General features: G+C 34.5%; 2 protein-coding genes across 2 annotated transcripts in view; both read left to right on the forward strand.

Annotated features, from left to right (window-relative positions):
* The window catches only part of LOC117101352 (multidrug resistance-associated protein 5-like), a 34,435-nt gene extending 30,149 nt beyond the window's left edge, over window positions 1-4,286 (forward strand). The window contains exons 19-23 of the mRNA XM_033241325.1: window positions 145-304; window positions 1,123-1,201; window positions 1,871-1,984; window positions 2,699-2,863; window positions 3,250-4,286. Coding sequence (XP_033097216.1) covers window positions 145-304; window positions 1,123-1,201; window positions 1,871-1,984; window positions 2,699-2,863; window positions 3,250-3,342 — 611 coding nt within the window. The 3' untranslated portion in view covers window positions 3,343-4,286. The remainder of the gene's footprint in view (window positions 1-144; window positions 305-1,122; window positions 1,202-1,870; window positions 1,985-2,698; window positions 2,864-3,249) is intronic.
* A 6,021-nt stretch (window positions 4,287-10,307) lies between these two features.
* Window positions 10,308-19,757, forward strand: LOC117101362. The gene is made up of 8 exons (XM_033241336.1): window positions 10,308-10,410; window positions 11,667-12,270; window positions 13,312-13,509; window positions 14,244-14,423; window positions 15,396-15,575; window positions 16,166-16,228; window positions 16,903-17,141; window positions 17,883-19,757. The coding sequence occupies exons 2-8, from the start codon at window positions 11,679-11,681 to the stop codon at window positions 17,985-17,987; spliced, it is 1,557 nt and encodes a 518-aa protein (XP_033097227.1). The 5' UTR covers window positions 10,308-10,410; window positions 11,667-11,678; the 3' UTR covers window positions 17,988-19,757.
* The last annotated feature ends 804 nt before the right edge of the window (window positions 19,758-20,561 follow it).

Consider the following 20,561-nt stretch of genomic DNA (forward strand, 5'->3'; position numbering starts at 1 on the left):
AATCATGTCGGGCTGCATCGCACAGAGCTGTCCTAGTTCACACAACTTTTCATCATTAATCTTTTATTCACATAGGTATCAAATGTCAACAATTATAAGCCATACAGTTATGAAATTATATTTTAAATTTTATTTTCCTTACAGGTAAATCATCGCTAGGTGTTGGTCTCTTCCGATTGGTGGAAGCAGCTGATGGTGAAATTGTAATTGATGGTGTGTCGCTAGGTAAGATTGGACTCAGTGACCTCAGATCAAAGCTGTCAATCATTCCACAAGATCCAGTCCTTTTCCTTGGAACTGTCAGGTACAGAAAAGATTATCATTACATTAATTTACAGTATTATTCAGATAATCAGATTTATAATGTTGCATTGCTCACTACATATTTTTGTATTGTGGGACATTATTCTATTGCACTGTAGGACTTGATAGAATAAATTCTTGTGTATAGTTGGACATAGGCTATGTTCTCACATGGCAGCTAACAGTTAGCAAGATCCGGATCCTGCTAACCGTTAGCTGCTGTGCGTCCATACGAGAAGATCCCGATCCGGATACCAAGAATATGATGATCGAATCACTGGCCAATAAAAAACTGGAAATTGTAAACGTGTATGTGTGATTGGTTGATAATAAAAACGCGCTCAACTTGCTAACCGATAGCGCTTGCTAACCGTTAGCGGTATCCGGGTACCGCTAACGGTTAGTGCTAACCGATCGGCCGTTCTCACGCAGGTGCTAACGGTTAGCGCTAACGGTTAACTCTCGATCCGGATACTAGGGCTCTCGTGAGAACCAGGCTTCAGTATTGCATTGTGGGATGTTTACTGTTGTATTGTTTGATATACAATATCTTGACCATAACAAGCCAATTTGAGCTAGTTAAAGCTCTTGTCTCAATTTATTTTATTTTAAATAAATATATGTACTGTTACACTGAGGAATTGTATCCTATTAATTTCTATTAGGATGTATTTTATATCATGGGATATATTAGATGCACACTTTAAGAATTCTTTTGCATTATGGGAATTCTTTGGTTGCATTGGACATGTGTACATTTTTGGCCTGAACATTTCATTGCCTTACGCATTATTTCTCCCAACATTTAAATAACTACAGATACAATTTGGATCCTAATAATTCTTTCGAGGATATACATTTATGGAAGGCACTTGAAAGAACATACATGAAGGAAAAGGTAAAAGAACATTGGCGAATAGTATCAGTTAAAGCCAACTCAGACAGTGTTATACGATGCAGCCCGACACCGTTAGTTTACACGCTGGGTTTGTGTGACGTAAATGCAGACGTGACAGGTCTGTGTCAGGGACAGTCGCGTCGTAGAATATCAAGCATGTTTAATACTCTCCCAAAGACCTAAAGCCTGTCCCAGATGATACATTGCATCGTGCTATGTCATACAATGCTGTCTGAGTTGGCCTTTTATTGTATTCAATTTTATGGTGTGTAATAATTATGTAGCACTGGTATCTGCAAAATCAATCTGTTCTTACTGCGCTTGAGGCATTCAGTCTCCTGGTCATTGTGCACTTTTCAAACCTGTATTGTTGGGGGTTGCAATGGATGTGAGTAAGACACACCCCCCCCCCCCAAGTCGAATATAAATGTTGTCATTTTCTGTAATAAAACTTAAAGGGAATCTTTTTTCAAATCATTTTGAACCAGTGTAACCTATTAGAACCCCTGCCACACCATGCAACACCAAAGCTGTGATTCAACCATGTTTTAGTATTGGCTAATATCAATGTGTACATATGTATTACTACATAAACAAGACAATGTCTAATTTACTAATACAAATATAAACAAATCTAAAATTCTCAAAAAATGACATTTTTTTTTTCAGATTCAATCATTAGATAATAAGCTGGAGTCAGCTGTCGTTGAAGGAGGAGATAATTTTTCAGTTGGTGAAAGGCAGTTACTCTGTATGGCCAGAGCATTGCTGCGCAACAGTAGGGTAAGGAATACTTCTGATTTAATAACTCGGTGTTGAAGAAGTTTGGCGCAGCGGGAACGGTTTGGTTTCCCAACCTTGAGGACGGTGTTTCAATCCCTCGCTGTACATTTCACTTGTGTCCTTGAGCAATACACTTTATCTGCATGGCTTCTCTCCACCCAGGAGTATAAATGGGTACCTGGTGGGGTTGCCTGCTCCTGCGCTGATTACCAGTAGCAACACTTAGCATGTGGACCCAATGACCAGGGAAAAGAACTGCGCTTTATAACCGCAAGGAAGAAGTGCAATATAAATTCCCATACTAGTACCAGTCAGTGCATTAATGTTGTCATACCATCAACATAATCACATTCATTTATTCGTCCATCTTTATTATCATCATCTTCATCATCATCATCTTCATTATTAACATTATTCTATCTTCATCATAGTCATCATTATATCAACGTTCTTCCATCTTTTATATTTTGATAAAAATATATTGTAACATCAAATGCTTGAATAGAACTGTTATTTTTTTGTTCAGAATATCCAAAGTTCTGATTGATTTGATTCGATAGTCATCAGGAGAATAATCGAAACATTGGATGTTCTCAAAAAACCCTGCTCCTTTTAGAACTACCTTTGTTTTTTGACTGCAAGCATTTAACATATTGTTACTTCACCATGCAAGCTTCAATTTATTTTTTTGTAATAATGATCATTGAATTCCAGGTGTTGATGCTAGATGAAGCCACGGCAGCCATTGATACTGAAACAGACAGTTTGGTTCAGAAGACAATCCGTGAAGAATTCAAAAGTTGCACAATGCTAACAATAGCTCATAGACTCAACACCATAATGGACTGTGATAAGATTCTTGTCATGGATGCTGGAAAGGTATTACTATTTAAATCTCTTAAAATTTCATTGTAGTAATAATAATAATCAGAATTATATAGTACAAATAATGTACATATTCTATGTCTTTTTTTAACTGTTTGTTACCTTACTGTACTTTCTCAAAATCATTCAAGAACGTTGTTATTTTGTGGGTCCCGAGGGCCTGTCCCATATGTTCTAGTTAATTAGCAAGTATTAATTTAATGTATAGCCTAAAACACTTTTCGCTCATTTGACTAAGCTGGTGTTAGCACTGTGTGTCTATTGAACGATGGAGATCTCTACAAACCCTTAATTTTCTTTTACAGTTTTACATTACATTTAATTTTGGGTCTAAAAAAATAAATTATAGATTGTAAGCTTCTATTTACATTTTATTACAGGTTGCTGAGTATGATAAGCCTGCGACGTTATTGGCTAATTCAAAATCCATATTTGCTGGAATGGTTGCAGCAGCTGAATCACAGATCCATTGATTAGCAACAGCTCCATTATGAGGTCTAAAGTTTTGTCCAGGATATCAAACTGTATTTGACCAAGACATGTGCATGATGACATCACACCACAGTCATGTACTGGCACATCATGACTATATATGGGCATATAACAGATTTCTGTTGAAGAAAATAAATTAAAACTAAACTAAACTAAATTATCTTGACAGATCTTAATGATGCAAAAAACTTTAATATACTTTGAATCAGCTGAAGGTGATGTAGTCTGTAGAATTTGCTAGTTAAATAATTTATTAATGTGTAATCTGAAATGTTTAAACAAATGACAAATTTAGCCATATTTGTTCAACCATATGTTGAGCCATATATGGAAAATGCATATGTGCTCTAAAGTAATGGTGCTTGCTTGTCTCTGTGTGATCCAAAATTACAAAATATGTTTTTTTTTTTAATGAGAATGTATGAAAGGCTATGGTGAACCAATTTATGTGTTTAATATAAAATGATTTCATTATATTTTTACAAGTATAATTTCATTTAATTTTTATACAGATACATGAGTAGTTTTGCATTGTTGGTAATTTATAAATATTAGATTTAAAAAACATTCCAAAATATATGAATATCTAGATAAATTTTAAGCTGATAGAGTTGAAATATATAAATTATTTATCCATTTTAAAGAAATTTTGATAACAGAAATATACTTTAAAACATTACATTAATCTTGCTTGCAAGTTTTAAATACCAAGTGGTAAAATAAATTGTACTTGGATGATATATGTTATTGTTTAATATTATGTGCTGCATTCAATAGTGTTTTATTGTTTAACATTAGGTGCTGCCCTCTATAGTTTATTGTTGATTAACATTATCAAAGAGTATAAATAGAACAAGAGAGCCAACAACGCTCATTGGGAGCGTAAAAAAACGATACGCTCTACGCAGCTAGTGTAGGACGCCAACTAACGCTTGTATATGTTTTATTACCCAGTACTGCACCGCGCACTGTAGGTTTGTCTGTTTATCTGTTCTCCACAAGATATTGTGCTTTTGTTTTCTGCTTACTGAGTTTATAGCGGGCGTACTTCTACCGCGCTGCGCAGCCCTGCACTGGGTAATAAAAAGAATATACAACCGTTAGTTGGCGTCCTACACATGCATGACGTTTTTACGAACTGGACTTTGCTCTCTTGTTCTATTTATACTCTTTGACATTATGTACTACCCTCTAGTAAAATTGGTGCTGTCTTCTATAATGGAATGTTTTAATAGATTTACAGAAAGAATTATTTGAGCGTGAGCGGAGTAATTTTTATATATTATAGTAATTTTACATACACTTGATTTGGCATGTACATAATTCAGGCCTGCAGTTTAGTCAACAAGTAAATATATTTCCCACCACTTTTTTTTGACCAATCATATTTTATGCTTCAATCATGTGTTCATCTTAATAAAAGTTATATTGTACTCTAATACATAGATACATAAATGTCTTTGTGATAGATTAGATCCTATGTTTTCCAGTGTATTCGATATGCTCCAAATAATAATAATAATGTTTTATGGAAAGGATTAGCAAACAAATCATGTGTGTTTTAATGATAATATTGTATATAGAGGGTCTTAAGAAACTCAATCATGCATGCAAGATGATTTTGAGTTTATATTAGGTAATAATTTACCATATGTACATAAACAAATATTCATTCCAGGTCTTGGTACTCAAATTGAAGTTATACTTTTCATATTTTGATGGCCACTCTTATCTGATTGTAATTATTAATTGTAAATTAATAATTAATTCATCTCAGTTATGCATAGTAATTGCTCATCAAGGCGCGACAATAAAAAAGTTAATTACGCTTTTATATTCTCGATCATTAATCCTATATTGTGTAATGTTAATTAATGTTAATGTCTAATTATATTAGTATTTTTAATTTTATTAAATTATATGTTAGTGTTAATTTTTGTTAAATATTATATATAATAATGTCACAACGTTTTAATGATTATAAGTATACAATTAGTTAACATCATAATAAGTATAATGTCATGTGTCTGATGATAATTAAGTTGGATATTAGTATAGTTTTAGTTAGTGCTACAGTATTATTTTAGTTAATGTAATGTTAATTTTAGTTAATATAATGTACGTAATGTAGCTCCCTATTCCCTATATTTATTAAGGCGGCAAACTCCTTGAATATGCTTAAGGCCACCAAAAAAACCATCTTTTTAATATCAAATTTTTTTCCTTTGTGTTTAATAGCGCTCTGACAGATATTATAGGGTGCTATATTAAAAACTATTATATTATTATTAAATGTTTGTAAAGTTTATTGTTTAATTGCAAATTAAAATCATGAGAAATAGTAGTACGTGTTGATTATGTAGTCATAATATTTTTCTAAAGAGAGAAGTTTTGTTACATACATATAATTTTTTGCAATTCAAGATAGTGTATATATTTCTACACAATATATATATCACATAGTTTTCTCCACAATTTTTATGTATGTACTTATAATGTTAATATAATTAGGGAGGTGACTGCTCTCTGATATAATACAATCATTACTTTTATGATATGACAACATTTGGGTAAATACCGTGGAAATCGACGCAAATATTGTTCTTTATAATTAAAATGTTACTTTTTAATTGGTGTTGATTTTAGTAGTGTTTATTTTATCTAATATGTGTGATTTGTTTATTTTAACTTTTTTAAATGTAAAAGGGTTATAACTCGAATTCGCCTATGCTAGAGTTCAGGGTAAGTGCGCCCTCACTAATTGTCATGACAATGATTATGTACAAATGTAATAATAATTCTGGATGTATTAGACTTAGCAGCTAAGTAGGCATTGTCTTTGTGCTTTCCACAGTTCTTGAAAAAGAAAGTATATTTTATTTTAATTTTCAGAAAGTTATTAAATACTGTATTGATATTTTCTGACCCCTGAATGTTTATCAAAAATAAAACAAAATATGATGTAAAAATTAAATTTGTATTTGAGTTCATTATTTTTGAAAAGTCAAAAATAACATGTTAACACGGTATATAGCTTCAGTACATTCAACTAAATTCTCAAAGTGGCTGAATGATTTAAAACAACCTAATTCACAGATTGCCAAAGAGAGCAGCACGCATAGTTACAAATAACTTTGATTATACTGTACATGGAGAAGAAATTTTTCATGGAAATTGCATAGCATTGCATGTTTAGGCCCTTAATGTTTAAACGGCATTGCACTTCATAGAACTTGTAATTGAATAGAAATGGTATTTGATCTGACAAGGGTATGACACAAGAACTGCAGATTCACTTAACATTGTACCGCCAAAAGTAAATTTAAATATAACCAAGACGTACATGTATATAATGGTATAGTATGACTAAGCTGTTTATATTTCTTAAAACAATTTTACTGATCTTTTTACTATTGAATGTTATTATTTTAATATTTGACTAAGACGTGTATCATTAATTGTATTACCTTACCTTGTGATATTAACATTGTTAACGTAAAAAAAAATAAAATCAGTAGGCCTATTCTGTGTGTTGTAGAATAAACTTGCATCGAAATTAAGACTCTTCTCAATTGTTTTAATCTAAACAGGACCATTTTTAAAAACACTGCTACATATTGTCTGAAATTGTATCCTGTATATGTTTTAAATAAATAAATCACAACTTTACGAGAACAGACCTGACGACGTCATTGAAATTCATGAAACTGATAGTTGTTAGAGTTTCGAGAAGACCTCGCATGCGACCGGACCTTGATTCTTGCAACCTAGAAGTTCCCGTAACAGCCAGAACCTGCTGACAGGTCGTTTGGAGTCAATTAAAGGTCCACTGAAACTAAATTTCCTAGCCTAGCGAAAACGAAAACCCTCATTTTTCAACAAGTTTATGGACAATTCAAATTTCGATACAGCGCCTCTGCAAAGGGCGCTATATCTATGTATGTACAGTATGTTCAGTATGTATGTATGTATGACAAAATCAAGGGTTTCAAAGGTTATTTTTTTCTATCATACGAATTGTTTTTTCTTTAAGACTGGGGTGGGAGGATGGAAGGGGGAAGCACATCCCGACGGGCGCCACCCCTAAAAGGACTCATGACATCCGGCAGAAACAGAGACAGGTTAAGGCTTAAATATAATATGTTGTCGATGCTATAAGTTTTTCTAGTTTGATATGTCTCCATTATCAGTATTATTTGCGAAACTGGAAAGAAACTGAGCCTCAATCTAAAAAGATTCTGAAATTATAACTAATTCCTGAAACGTCTACCGTACCCTTGTTACACTGCCATGCCAAGGTCAGAATAAACACTAATTCCCGAGTGATACCGGATGCATTTCTATTTACATCGAACTAAAAGTCTGGGTTGATCCCATGAGTCGTACCCATTCTCGAGTCGTAATGGAGCCGCAATAATTGTCAATTTTAAAGAATTTTTTTTTGTTTATTATACGAATTAAATCAGCAATTTTGTTGTAAAGTTTATATACGAAAGTTTTGTGGCCTAGCCAGTTGCTAGAAAAGGTTATGTCTACCTGATCACAGCTGCGGTAGGCGCCAGTTAAGGCATATTATCCGGAAGCGAATTTGGTGTTTTACCTGAGCTGTCCAACTCCGAATTTTTCCCGCACATTGAACCCGATATATTTGACAACCCGAATCATAAGTTTGCCGTTTACAAAGCACAACTACGGAGTTTCTAGTCCGGGTGATTGGAAAATTCCGGGTTGTGTCCGGAGTTTTGCTTAGAATGTTAAAAGAGCAGTGTGAACAAGGCCACCGGAGAGGGGGAGGGTTGGGGCGGGTCAGGGAGGAAAGATCTTCGGCGGCCCAAGCTTACCAGGGAGCACAAGGAATTGCAGGTAGCATTTTTTCCCCAAAAATAACAATTACTATAATGGGCCCTCAATAATGGCATGGGTCCCGTAATAATGGGCCCTTCCAAATTGACAGGCCCCCCAAACTTTTGAGCAATCTTTCTCGCGCTTCACGCTCGTAACTGGTGGACCACATCAACCCTTTCCCCGTTAAATTTTCTCCTCATGGCGGCCCTTAGTGTGGGTGATCGCTTCAATCTTCAGCGTAAAGTTCGGTACAGACTATTTTATTTGACAACAAAAACATTTGACATGCTTAAATATGGGACCACACCATGAACATATTATTATCTAGGCATATCATGACATATGACATTAAATCAAATCAATTTTTTCCGGCATATTAAAAAGGACAGATGCCAGGATAGCCCATGAAAGTTGTCTAAAATAAAACATATTGAATGATATTACAGAGCAGTAAAACAGATTTGAAATGTATTTGAACAAATATTTAAACTGATCTTTGAAAGGATATAGACTATCTGGACATAGCAGTTTAACAAATTGTAAAAAACTTACAAACAAAAACGTGCGGGGGAAGATATTTCAAATGTTTTGGCATAATTGAAAAGCATGTTGTATTGTATGTATTGAATTGTATACAAGCTGGAGTTGTAGAGTAACGTATAGTAATACAGGGGAAAATATCGAAATAATTTTTACCCTCGTCTCTCCAAAGAAGAGCTGAAGGGTATTGCTCAAAACCCTCAAACCGCTGAACCTATTTACTTCAAATTTTTACACATTGATATTGCTACAAGTAGGCCTATCTCGGTCCTCCTCGGATTTGGTGCTATAGGAAGTTAAATGCAGACTTTAGAATGATTTAGATATTTTTCGGCCGCAGCAAGGCCAACTCGAGCAGATAGTTCGACCTTGTCGTTTTGCTATATAGACCGAGCCGGCTTGAACTGATCGACCGATGTCCAACTCGAGCGGATTTGGCCTGTGTCAGATTCTGGCAGGCGGACTGGAAGCGGCTTCGTTTGGCGGACAGAGCGTGTCATGTTATTTTTTAAGTACATACATATGGCTAATAGGGTGGAAGTATGTTAATCTCAGATTACCTTGTTTATTAATGCATAGGTCTGAGAACCAATCTATATACGTTTGTGAATGTTATTATTATTCATTAAGGTAGGTTGGTTATTAAGATTATTTATTTGATCATGTATATGTTGTTTTTTTTTGTTCATTATGTGGAAACAAATATTTCACGTCCGACCATAACGCATCATCAGACCAGCTGGTCGCCTGTGGCTAAAATCGTTAAACAATTGATAATATGATGATTATGATGCTGATGATGATAATGATGATGATGATGATGGTGGTGGTGGCATGGTGGTGATGAAGATGATGATGAGATAATGGTAACGCGATGACAGATGATGATGATAATGGTGATGTTTCGTATTCCTGTTTCTTTTGTTTTTTTGTGTGATTAATTCTTCCAGATTGGCTAAAACTAATACCTATTGGTGTTTAGTGGGTGATTATTGTCATTAATTTTAATATTATATTTTGTAAGCATGACCTTTTCGCATATTATTATAAATTTCATGTACTTCAATTCATTCTCTGCTTCATGAATCCTGTTAGGGCCTAGTTCATTAAAGTTGTTCTTTGTGAGATTAGACAAACTATACAACACAAAGTAATAACAGATAAGTAATAACGGACTGTAGTAAAATAAGACTAAACTCTACCGTAAATTCGTTCACTCTAAGGCGATAACATAGTAATCCTATGGGAATATAATATAGAAAATTATTTCCTTGTCGGCGTTCCTGGAAAATACACAGGAGGAGGTGTTTGGCATCATCCATTAATAATGTGTGTTAGATATTTCATCTTATTGATACATAGATTACTGAAATCAAAGTAAAATTGTGGTATACATTTTTAAAAATAAATTTCACTGATTTTGACGACTGTAAATTCCAGCAATATTTTCCATTCTTAACGTTTACATTTTTAAAAGCGAATCTTTGAGGACGCCTTGTACAAACGTGGATTATAACCCGAAATTTAATGGTTCGTCCATGGTATGTTATTTCAAGACGCCACTTTTAACTAGGAAATGAAATGTATATTATCGAAATCGTCTTCACTTTTTAACAGTGCGGTATTATTAATATTACAAGACGTTCTTCGACCACATTGACCAGGTATGATATTAGTCTATTATATAAAAGTTTGTTAATGATATAATTAATTAAAAAGCTAATGTCGAATTGCAGTTTAAGTGTAACGTTAAGGGTAGAACATGTTGTTAGTATTTAATTATGAAATAATGGTTGACTATTCTCCCCCCGTACATCCGTCGAAAATCGTCAGAATTTCTTCTATTATCTAAACTTTTTGTTTGATAGTGTGATCTAGTTCTTATTCCAAATGAAGACAACTTTGTTACCAGGGGTTTTATGATCTTTATAGGAGCTTTGGTCCCTGGCCTTATTAGAAAAACATATAAATGTAAAAGATAGACATTTATTAGGGGCTGTAAAAAGGTGGTCTCTAATTAGAGATGGCCTTTAAATAGAGTCTTAGGCAGACCTGTATTTATAGTTAAACAGCTTATAAAAGTATATTTTATTGTACGTGTAGTTGTATAGCTTTTTTTTTGGCATCATGTTTTTGTTTTAATTCATTACGGTACTTCAGCACTATAATATATTCGTCAGCCTTTTCCATAGCACTAGGTACAAATACTCATTTTAGATTTTAGTTTCATGATGAAAACAGCTGAACTCCAAATTGATTTCACTGAAATTGAAATACATTTGACACCGACGCATGCAACAGTGTAAGTTTCCAAATCAGATTCCGATGCTGAATACTTCTGGATGTATACATTGTCGTAACAATGGCTACAGACGTACTGTAGGGGGGACATTTCGTAACTCTTAGCAGGGAACATAGCTGTATATTATCCAAGTATGTTTTAAATAATTACTCAATACCGTAAAAAGAAATTCAGAATAATATGTAAATTTGGAAAGGTTAGGGGGCGCTAAGTAAAAGAATGAGGTGTGCTGAAGTGATTTTTAGCTACTTCGAGGAGAGGGTGTGAACATTTTCTAGGGGAGTTCTCCCAGGATGACTCTGTCTATTGTACTGCTTGTATTAACTTTTTGGGCAAACATTATTATAATTAGAATCTTATTAAATCTAGCGCCAGAAGTTATTCAACATAGGACCTTTATTAGAGTGGGGGCGAAAGTTATAAAACTTAGACTTTACATTTAGGAGCTTGAGGTACTTTGATGTCTACATACCAACGCATTGCAAATATTGAGACAACTAAAAATAATGTTACAAAATGACCGTGATTCGTTACAAAAAGTCCGTAGCCCACAGTGATACAGAATGCCCGTTACAAAATATATATAGGATTTATTTATATTTTTGTTATTGTTCTTAGAGCACCACTGCGATGAAAATAGTAATTGCTATATTCATATGCATAGTATGTATCCTGGAGATGGCACACGTGGACGCTTGCAGCCGAAATAGCGGATGCTCTCCTGTGAATTGTGCGTGGGGTAACTGGCAAAGTTGGGGTGCCTGTTCTATAACCTGTGGATATGGTGGGACAGAAAGGAGAAGTCGAACTAAGATTAGATCTGCGTCTTGTGGAGGTGCAGCGTGTACTGGTTCGTCTCAGGACCAGAGAGTCTGTTCGCCTGGATGTACTCGTGGTACTGCGGTGCAAGGACATTGCGCATATTGTCCTTTTCCATACACCGGCAACTGCTGCGAACGTCGCTCATGCTATCCTGTGAATTGTGCGTGGGGTAACTGGCAAGAATGGGGTGCCTGCTCTATAACCTGTGGACATAGTGGGACAGAAACAAGGATTCGAACCGTGATTAGATCTGCGTCTTGCCAGGGCACAGCGTGTACTGGTCCGTCTCAAGAACAGAAAGTCTGTTCGCCTGGATGTATACATGGAACTGCGGTGGCAGGATATTGCGCAAATTGCCCTTTTCCATATACCGGCAACTGCTGCGAACAGTTCATTGAAGGTACTTTAATATATTTTTTATTTTGTTTTATTTCCTTCACACCCAACAGCAAATACACTCGCCACTTCATACAGGATGAGAATGATGCTTTATAAAATAAGCCTCTTTATGAGGCTTAGGGAGTGGTGTTGTTTTTGGTTGAGAAAAAGTCCTGCTGTGACAGGAATTGAACCCAGGACCCTGGGATCAGAAGGCAAGCATCTTAACCACTGAGCTATTCAACTCCACTCCCATGTATATATTTTAACATAAATTAATGCAAGGTTTACTCCATCAGTACAGTTTAACTATGCCTTTACTTTGCTAATGATCATCAATACCTTATGTAACATTTAGGCCCTAAAAAAAAAAAATTAGACCTGGAACTCAGGTTAGAGGGTCAAGACTGTCCTACTGGGGAGAATCCAGGACTTTCTTATTTAACAGTTAGTGACAATCTATGCAGTGTATACAACTGGGATACGTACATGGGCCCCGATTGCTTACAGTGTAGGCCTACATCCTAGCTAAATTGTAAAATATGGGTTTGTGGTACTACATTAAGAAAGATAAAGATGTTCTTGGGTTTGTGTGCCCATATGTGTGTAAATACTTATAAATAAATGCTTTTGATGTGTAAAAGTTACAAAAAGTCATGGTTTGTTGTTTTATTTCAGTTTACAATCAATTTTATTTAGACTGACTTAAGTTAACGGTACCTCGAATAATGAATACCGTACCCATATATCCCCATTTGTTAGCCCAGAGTTGTATTCATAAAATATTTTTTTTTATTTTTTCTCTGTTGAAGTATTTAAATATAATATAATGTCTTAAGTTTAATAGTTAGGTTAGGTTAAGCCATCTAAAATATTTTAAGAAAATTTAACAAAAAGTGACCTAATTTACCCCATCTTACGGTAATAATACTCTCTATTAAGCGCCGCGTGATTTCGAGAGCGGCGCTTATTCGATTTACGGTAGTAGTGTAATTCCTTCAATAAAACATTTAGAGTTTCCGGGTTTATGACCCTAATTAAATTGTAAAATATTTCCTTTCAGGTGACCCTTGCACGACACATATTGAGCTGAGTCAACCCTGGCGAAGTATCAGTTATTCCCCAGAGCAAGACAATTCTTATCACTATACCAACCTGCTCAACTATTGGTACCGTTTCGTCGGTGGGGGCGGTGGAGACATGCCGACCAAGTGCGTAAAGGCCAAAAGTTGTGGGGTTTTGAAACCCATTTGGATGTCTGGTGAGTAGTCCTGCCAGCACATTTATTACAGTAGCTTCGAGACCATCATTTTTACAAAACTAGGACATAAATTGGTTTAATATTATTATTTTATTATTACTATTGCGCTCATTCATTCGTTGTCAGAACAAGGCGGTAAAATCCATTAGGTGGTTGGCGGACAGGATCTTAAATTATATATGTATATATATATAATATATATATATGCCTACTGTTTACGTTTCCACGCTTAGGCCTGCTAATAAGAACGTCCGCAGCTAGTAATATATACTACATTCGCATAAAGATAATTAAGTTTATGTTTCCGGTTTTCTTTATAACTTACCGGTATGTGTTTAAGGGACAAATATTATTTACCTTAAATTACCCATTTGCCGACGGTGCAATAAAGGAACCAAATATAATGGGGCATTTACAATATTACAAGTTAACCTTTAGACTTTTTTTGTAATACTTTAATACAGCGAAAAAAGTAAAAAAAATGCACTAATAATTAGTATAGCACTATACTTTTCCAGAAGAGCTAGTCAAAGTCATACTTTCCGTATTATATACTTAATTGCTGATGAGGATGGTGGTTATCAACGGTGACGATAACGATGATGATGTTAATGATGAGGATTATCGACGATGATGAAGATTATGATGATGATGATGATGATGATGATGATGATGATGGTAAAGATGATGATAATGATACTGATTTTAAAACAAATTTGCATTTTTATAAACAGGTCATCATCCGACTTCGGACGAGGGCGTTATAAACAGGACCGTATGTACCAGTGTAACCGACAACGGAAAAGACAACTGTTGCATCCGTTCGCACACAATTGAGGTAAAGAACTGTGCCGACAAGTTTTATGTCTACAAACTGTTCCAGCCTCAGGATTCTGACGAAAGCTTCTGCGCAGGTAAAATTTAATATCAATTTAGTGATCAGTTTAAGAACAGTTAAATTAGAATTATATGATGATGATGATGATGATGATGATGATGATGATGATGATGATGATGATGATGATGATGATGATGATGATGATGATGATGATGATGATGATGATGATGATGATGATGATGATGATGATGATGATGATGATGATGATGATGATGATGATGATGATGATGATGATGATGATGATGATGATGATGATGATGATGATGATGATGATGATGATGATGATGATGATGATGATGATGATGATGATGATGATGATGATGATGATGATGATGATGATGATGATGATGATGATGATGATGATGATGATGATGATGATGATGATGATGATGATGATGATGATGATGATGATGATGATGATGATGATGATGATGATGATGATGATGATGATGATGATGATGATGATGATGATGATGATGATGATGATGATGATGATGATGATGATGATGATGATGATGATGATGATGATGATGATGATGATGATGATGATGATGATGATGATGATGATGATGATGATGATGATGATGATGATGATGATGATGATGATGATGATGATGATGATGATGATGATGATGATGATGATGATGATGATGATGATGATGATGATGATGATGATGATGATGATGATGATGATGATGATGATGATGATGATGATGATGATGATGATGATGATGATGATGATGATGATGATGATGATGATGATGATGATGATGATGATGATGATGATGATGATGATGATGATGATGATGATGATGATGATGATGATGATGATGATGATGATGATGATGATGATGATGATGATGATGATGATGATGATGATGATGATGATGATTATGATGATGATGAGGATGATGATGATGATGATGATGATGGTAAAGATGATGATAATGATACTGATTTTAATACAAATTTGCATTTTTATAAACAGGTCATCATCCGACTTCGGACGAGGGCGTTATAAACAGGACCGTATGTACCAGTGTAACCGACAACGGAAAAGACAACTGTTGCATCCGTTCGAACACAATTGAGGTAAAGAACTGTGCCGACAAGTTTTATGTCTACAAACTGTTCCAGCCTCAGGATTCTGACGAAAGCTTCTGCGCAGGTAAAATTTAATATCAATTTAGTGATCAGTTTAAGAACAGTTAAATTAGAATTATAGAGTTAACATGCAAGTTAATATTAAACAAGTTAACAAATAATAACAAAGAAAAAGTACGACTACCATAACACTGTCGGTTGATGAATTCCATTCTCTTTTGATCTTTTGACGAGACGTCATATAATGAATGAGCATTTTCATTAAAATCGATCCGTTACACGCTCCTCCTCGTCGCGTTGCAGTCTTCGTTTGATCTCGTCAGCCAACGACCGGCGACACAGGGTGTGCCCGGCTTTAAATGAATCAAAAGAATTAAATAGGATGGAGTTGGTCAGATGATTTACACACGGAATACTTAGAATAGTACAACAGACGAACTAGACCAGAATTAATTATATGCCCTACTTTTATAACTAAATGGTTTTGTTCCATAAACAAGTTTATTTCATTTGTTTTAATATAATCCACGTTTAATTGCCCTCTTTTTGTGACACCTTCGGGTATTTCTTTATTAGTGCTGGGCCGCTTAGGCAAAATATTGTGATTCGAGAGCCAACGCTCATTGGTAATTGAATAAATAAATTGGTTCACAGGTAAAGAAGAACCCTGTCCACCGGGAACGAAGTCAGCGAATGGTTACACGCCTAGTTGTATGGGTAAGTTTTTGGAGCTTCAATTCTTTTAAAGAGTGAGAAATAATTTTTATGTTAACAATATCCTTTTAATTGAGGATATAATAATACAATAATAGTTGCAATTATAATGATAATGATGATGGCGAGGATGATTTAGATGATGATGATGGCGACGACGGTGATATCAACGATGATATAATTTATGGTGATGATTATAAAATTGACGACAAATGTAATTTTGATAGTACAGTATATAGTGATAATGATGGTATTGTTGGTGGTTGTGGCGGTGGTGTGGTGGTGGTGACATTGATATTGAAGTTTGTTGGTGATGATAATTAGTAGGCTTTATAGATATTATTATTGTTAAACCAGTGGCTGACATGATCCAGACATTTTTTGTAGGTAGCAATCGAGGTCCTAATGTCCGAAGAGGGCGCAACCTATGGTTGGGAGCGGAAGCGGAAGTTTCGGGATTTTAATAATTTTATTAATCTCCCTATCTAAATTATTGTACACATGGCTGTTGCCGGAGAGAGGTGAAAAATGCGAGTGCATCTTTCTTACCACCCTCTCCCTGAATCCGCCACTGATTGTTACAGCTTGGAATTTTCAGCGAAGGAGATATTTAGATTATATAAAATTGATTATTTAAATAATTATAATGTATTATCCTTGAATAATTCATGTTTCAGCCGATCCACCACCTGAAACATGCTCACCGATTTTGGAATATATTGAGCAAACAGACGGATTCCAGTTTGTTTGTAGCTTCGATGTTCAATACCAGAGCAACATAACATACGACGTCAATTGGTATGCTGGAGGAGTGGTTCTTGATGACTTTGCGACATCCGTACTCTTTGGGAGTACCGGTACGGCTACACTGCGTGTAAAGCAACTGACGAGTGTCATGACAACAACTATTACAAAGGTAAGACTTCCACAACATTCAATGTTAATTTATAATTTATTTAAATGAACATTTATTGGATGCACTAAAACCGTATTCTTACTTTATTATCATTTTCTTTCGTGTTCCGTTATTTGTTATCTTTTATCTGTTTACTATTTTTTTTTTGTAATTCGTTATTGTTATTTTAATGTATCTATTTTCTTTCTTATTCTGTAATTCGTAATACTGTATAAAATTAAATTGTATACACCTACAATATATATTTCTTTGTTGTTATGTATTTCAATTTTGGAAGTGTCTTTCAATTATACAAAAACCAATTTTTTTTCTCATTTACGGTACCTTGCTGTTAATGTCTAACCTGGTGGCCGGGCGTCCCTGACATTAAACTCACTTGCACATACCAAGTGTATTTGTTAATTCCAGACTAAAAGTCCATTCGCTAAACCACTTATCTTGTAAAGCGCCACAAAGAATGCACTAAATTCTACATTTTTACATGCTATAGAAAACAATACAACGTCATTCAACACCTTTGAATGGGAAGTCAAATTTGGAGCAGATTAAGATGGTGAAGGGGGTGGGGGGAGTCGTTGTGTTTTGGCTAAGAACTACCTTATTCGGCCCTTTTACAATCACAATACATAACAATTCCGGCATTTACCAGATGGCACTGAGCAGAACTAATACTGTTCCCACCAGACCCGTGAAAGTTTTGCTTAGTAAGAAATTATGCTCAATCATTTTATTGATTTCCAGATAACCTGTTCTCTGTCAGCACGGTATATTCATGTTGATGGTACTCCATTAAGTGGAGCTACGTTACCAAAAGAAAGCAATGCTCTTGACTTCGTAGTTGCCTAGAAACCTCGTGATCATATCTTAGTTATCGAAGATCTCGAAAGTATCCACGTACATCATACATTGAAATTTTATTTTTCAATTTTGATTTTGTATAGATATTATATAATTTACGTTTAAGCCCTGCTTGTGTTTACGCAACAGCCCACTGCTTAGTCTTTTAAGTACGATTTAGGCTACTTAGCTATTATTCTTCAAGTTTTATCTACAGTGAAGTCACGGCATTATGAACACAGGGTACTTCAAAATCAATTTTAACTTGAATGAATTCAAAGTACCGTATACTGTTTATACATGGTTTGTTATGAGGAATGATATAAACATGACAATTTACCGCTAATACAGAACAGTAAAGCAGATCTAAAATGTACAAACTGTAGAACATAGGGGACAAAATATGCGGAGGCCCACAGATATTTTATTTGTTTTGGAATAATTCAAACGTACGTTATATTGTATGCATTGTATTGTACACTAAAGCCTGACACTCACACTCACTCACTCGTACGACCGTCGCACGACGAATCCACATTTGCTTCCGTCGAGCGATAGACGACGCAACGCCGTCTGCTTATTGTCATTGGCAATCTGAACGGATCCTCATTAAAAAGACTATCCGTTGGGTCCGCTTCTTCGCGTGCGTTCTTCGTCGCGTTGCCGTCGCATCGCCGTCGCACGCACTGAGTAACCGGCTTTAATACATCGAATTAATATTATTATTATTATTATTATTATTATTATTATTATTATTATTATTATTCATTAATTAGGTTGGTTATATTTTAACATAAGTTATTCTTTTCAACTGGACCTATTATTTGTTGTGACAATATATGATAATATATCATCAGACTAATTGGTTTTCTGTGGCTAAAGGTTGTTGATCAATATAATGATAATATGAGTAGGGTGGTGATGATGATGAAGATGGTTGGATGATGTTGATGAAATGAGGGATGATGAGGATGATGATGATGTTGTAATGGTGATGGTTATGGTAATGATGTTGATGGTGGTGATGATGATGAAGAAATTGTATTAGGAATGTAGTGTGGAAAACCTGTATATTCACCATAAAAAAAGATCCTAAAATATTACATGTTGTATTTAGAGACGAATACAAGTTCAGAATAACCAAACAAGAAACGGTATTGCTTACTGTTTATACATTACTATAGCTTAACTGCTTATTTCATGATTGGACCTAGCCACCTTGGTATAAGCATGTTATAGAGTAAACATTCATAATTTTAAATAAATTAAAAAAAAACAATGAGGCTTTAGATTCAGATTCAGATACATTTATTTGTCATATACATACAACATGATATTTTTCTACCTGGGTTATTGCAACAATCACAAACCACAATATAAATTTACACTTTAATACGATATTATAAACAATGAATGAATTGATTTAAAAGAACAAAAAAGAAACCTTAGTTTAACAGTTGCCAAAGGGATAGCACTTAGAAAAAAAAAAGGTTTGTGTGCATTTGTTTTGTTATTTGGTGTGGTCATTCTTCCAGATCGGCTAAAGCTATATATTGCTGTTGTTGAGTTGGTGATTATTGTCATTAATTATTATATCAAGTTTAGTGAACATGGCCTTTTCGCATATATCATAGATATCATTTACTTCATACTCAGGAATATACAGGTTTTCCCTATTAATTTGCTTGCAGTATGGTGGTTCTTGTTAGTTTTCCTTTGGAAGGAAATACAAACAAATCATACAGCAAACAGTAATAACAGACTATATTACACCTTGGTAAAATGTACACTTTTCGATTGTAAGGTGATGACATGGGAATCCTATGGGAAAACGATATAAAAAATTGTTTCCGCGTTCCTTAAAGAAAATGACCTGAAGAAGTTTTTGGCATCATCCATTATTAATCTATGTTAATTGTTCATCTCATTGTTACATAAATTACTAAAATCAAAGTAAAATTGTGGTACACCTTTTTATAAAATACAATAATTTCGATGACTGTAAAGTCCAGCAATTAGATTTTACATCATGTTCTTAAAAAGCGAAACTCATGAGAACGCCTTGTATATAAACGTTAATTATAACCAGAAATTGAATGGTTTGTCCAGGCATTTTGTTTTTACGCCACTTTTAACCAGGAAACGAAATGTCACTTTACTATCTTCCGTACATCCGTCGACATCGTCGTCATTTTTCTTTCTTTAGCAGTGCGGTATTATTACAAGACTTTCTTCGAGCATATTTTACGTAGGTATATTAGTATATCATATGAAAGTTGGTTAGTGATATAATTGATAGCTAATGCCAAATGGCAATTGAAATGTAACGTTGAAAATAGGTGTGTTTTTAACCAGGAAAATAATTGTTTATATTCTCCGTACATATGTCGAAATCGTTTCCATTTCTTCAGCAGTGTGGTTATATTTTACATTTAAAAAGAATTAACTTCTATTATCTGAACATTTTGTTAATGCGATATAGGTCTCTAACTAAATACTACTTTTGTAACCATAATTTCCATGGTCTTAACATCTTCGGTCTTTAAACTAATTGAAACAAAATACAAAAATAAAAGACCGAAA

This window comes from Anneissia japonica, unplaced genomic scaffold (assembly GCF_011630105.1).
Source record: "Anneissia japonica isolate Jap-2015-1 unplaced genomic scaffold, ASM1163010v1 scaffold2293_len299155_cov175, whole genome shotgun sequence".
In the NCBI taxonomy this organism is placed as follows: domain Eukaryota; kingdom Metazoa; phylum Echinodermata; class Crinoidea; order Comatulida; family Comatulidae; genus Anneissia; species Anneissia japonica.

Coding starts and splice junctions, on each gene's coding strand:
- LOC117101362 (XM_033241336.1), top strand. CDS start 11,679: ATGAAAATAGTAATTGCTATATTCATATGCATAGTATGTATCCTGGAG. Junction 15,576..16,165: donor TGACGAAAGCTTCTGCGCAG/GTAAAATTTAAT, acceptor ATTGGTTCACAG/GTAAAGAAGAACCCTGTCCA. Junction 16,229..16,902: donor TTACACGCCTAGTTGTATGG/GTAAGTTTTTGG, acceptor TTCATGTTTCAG/CCGATCCACCACCTGAAACA.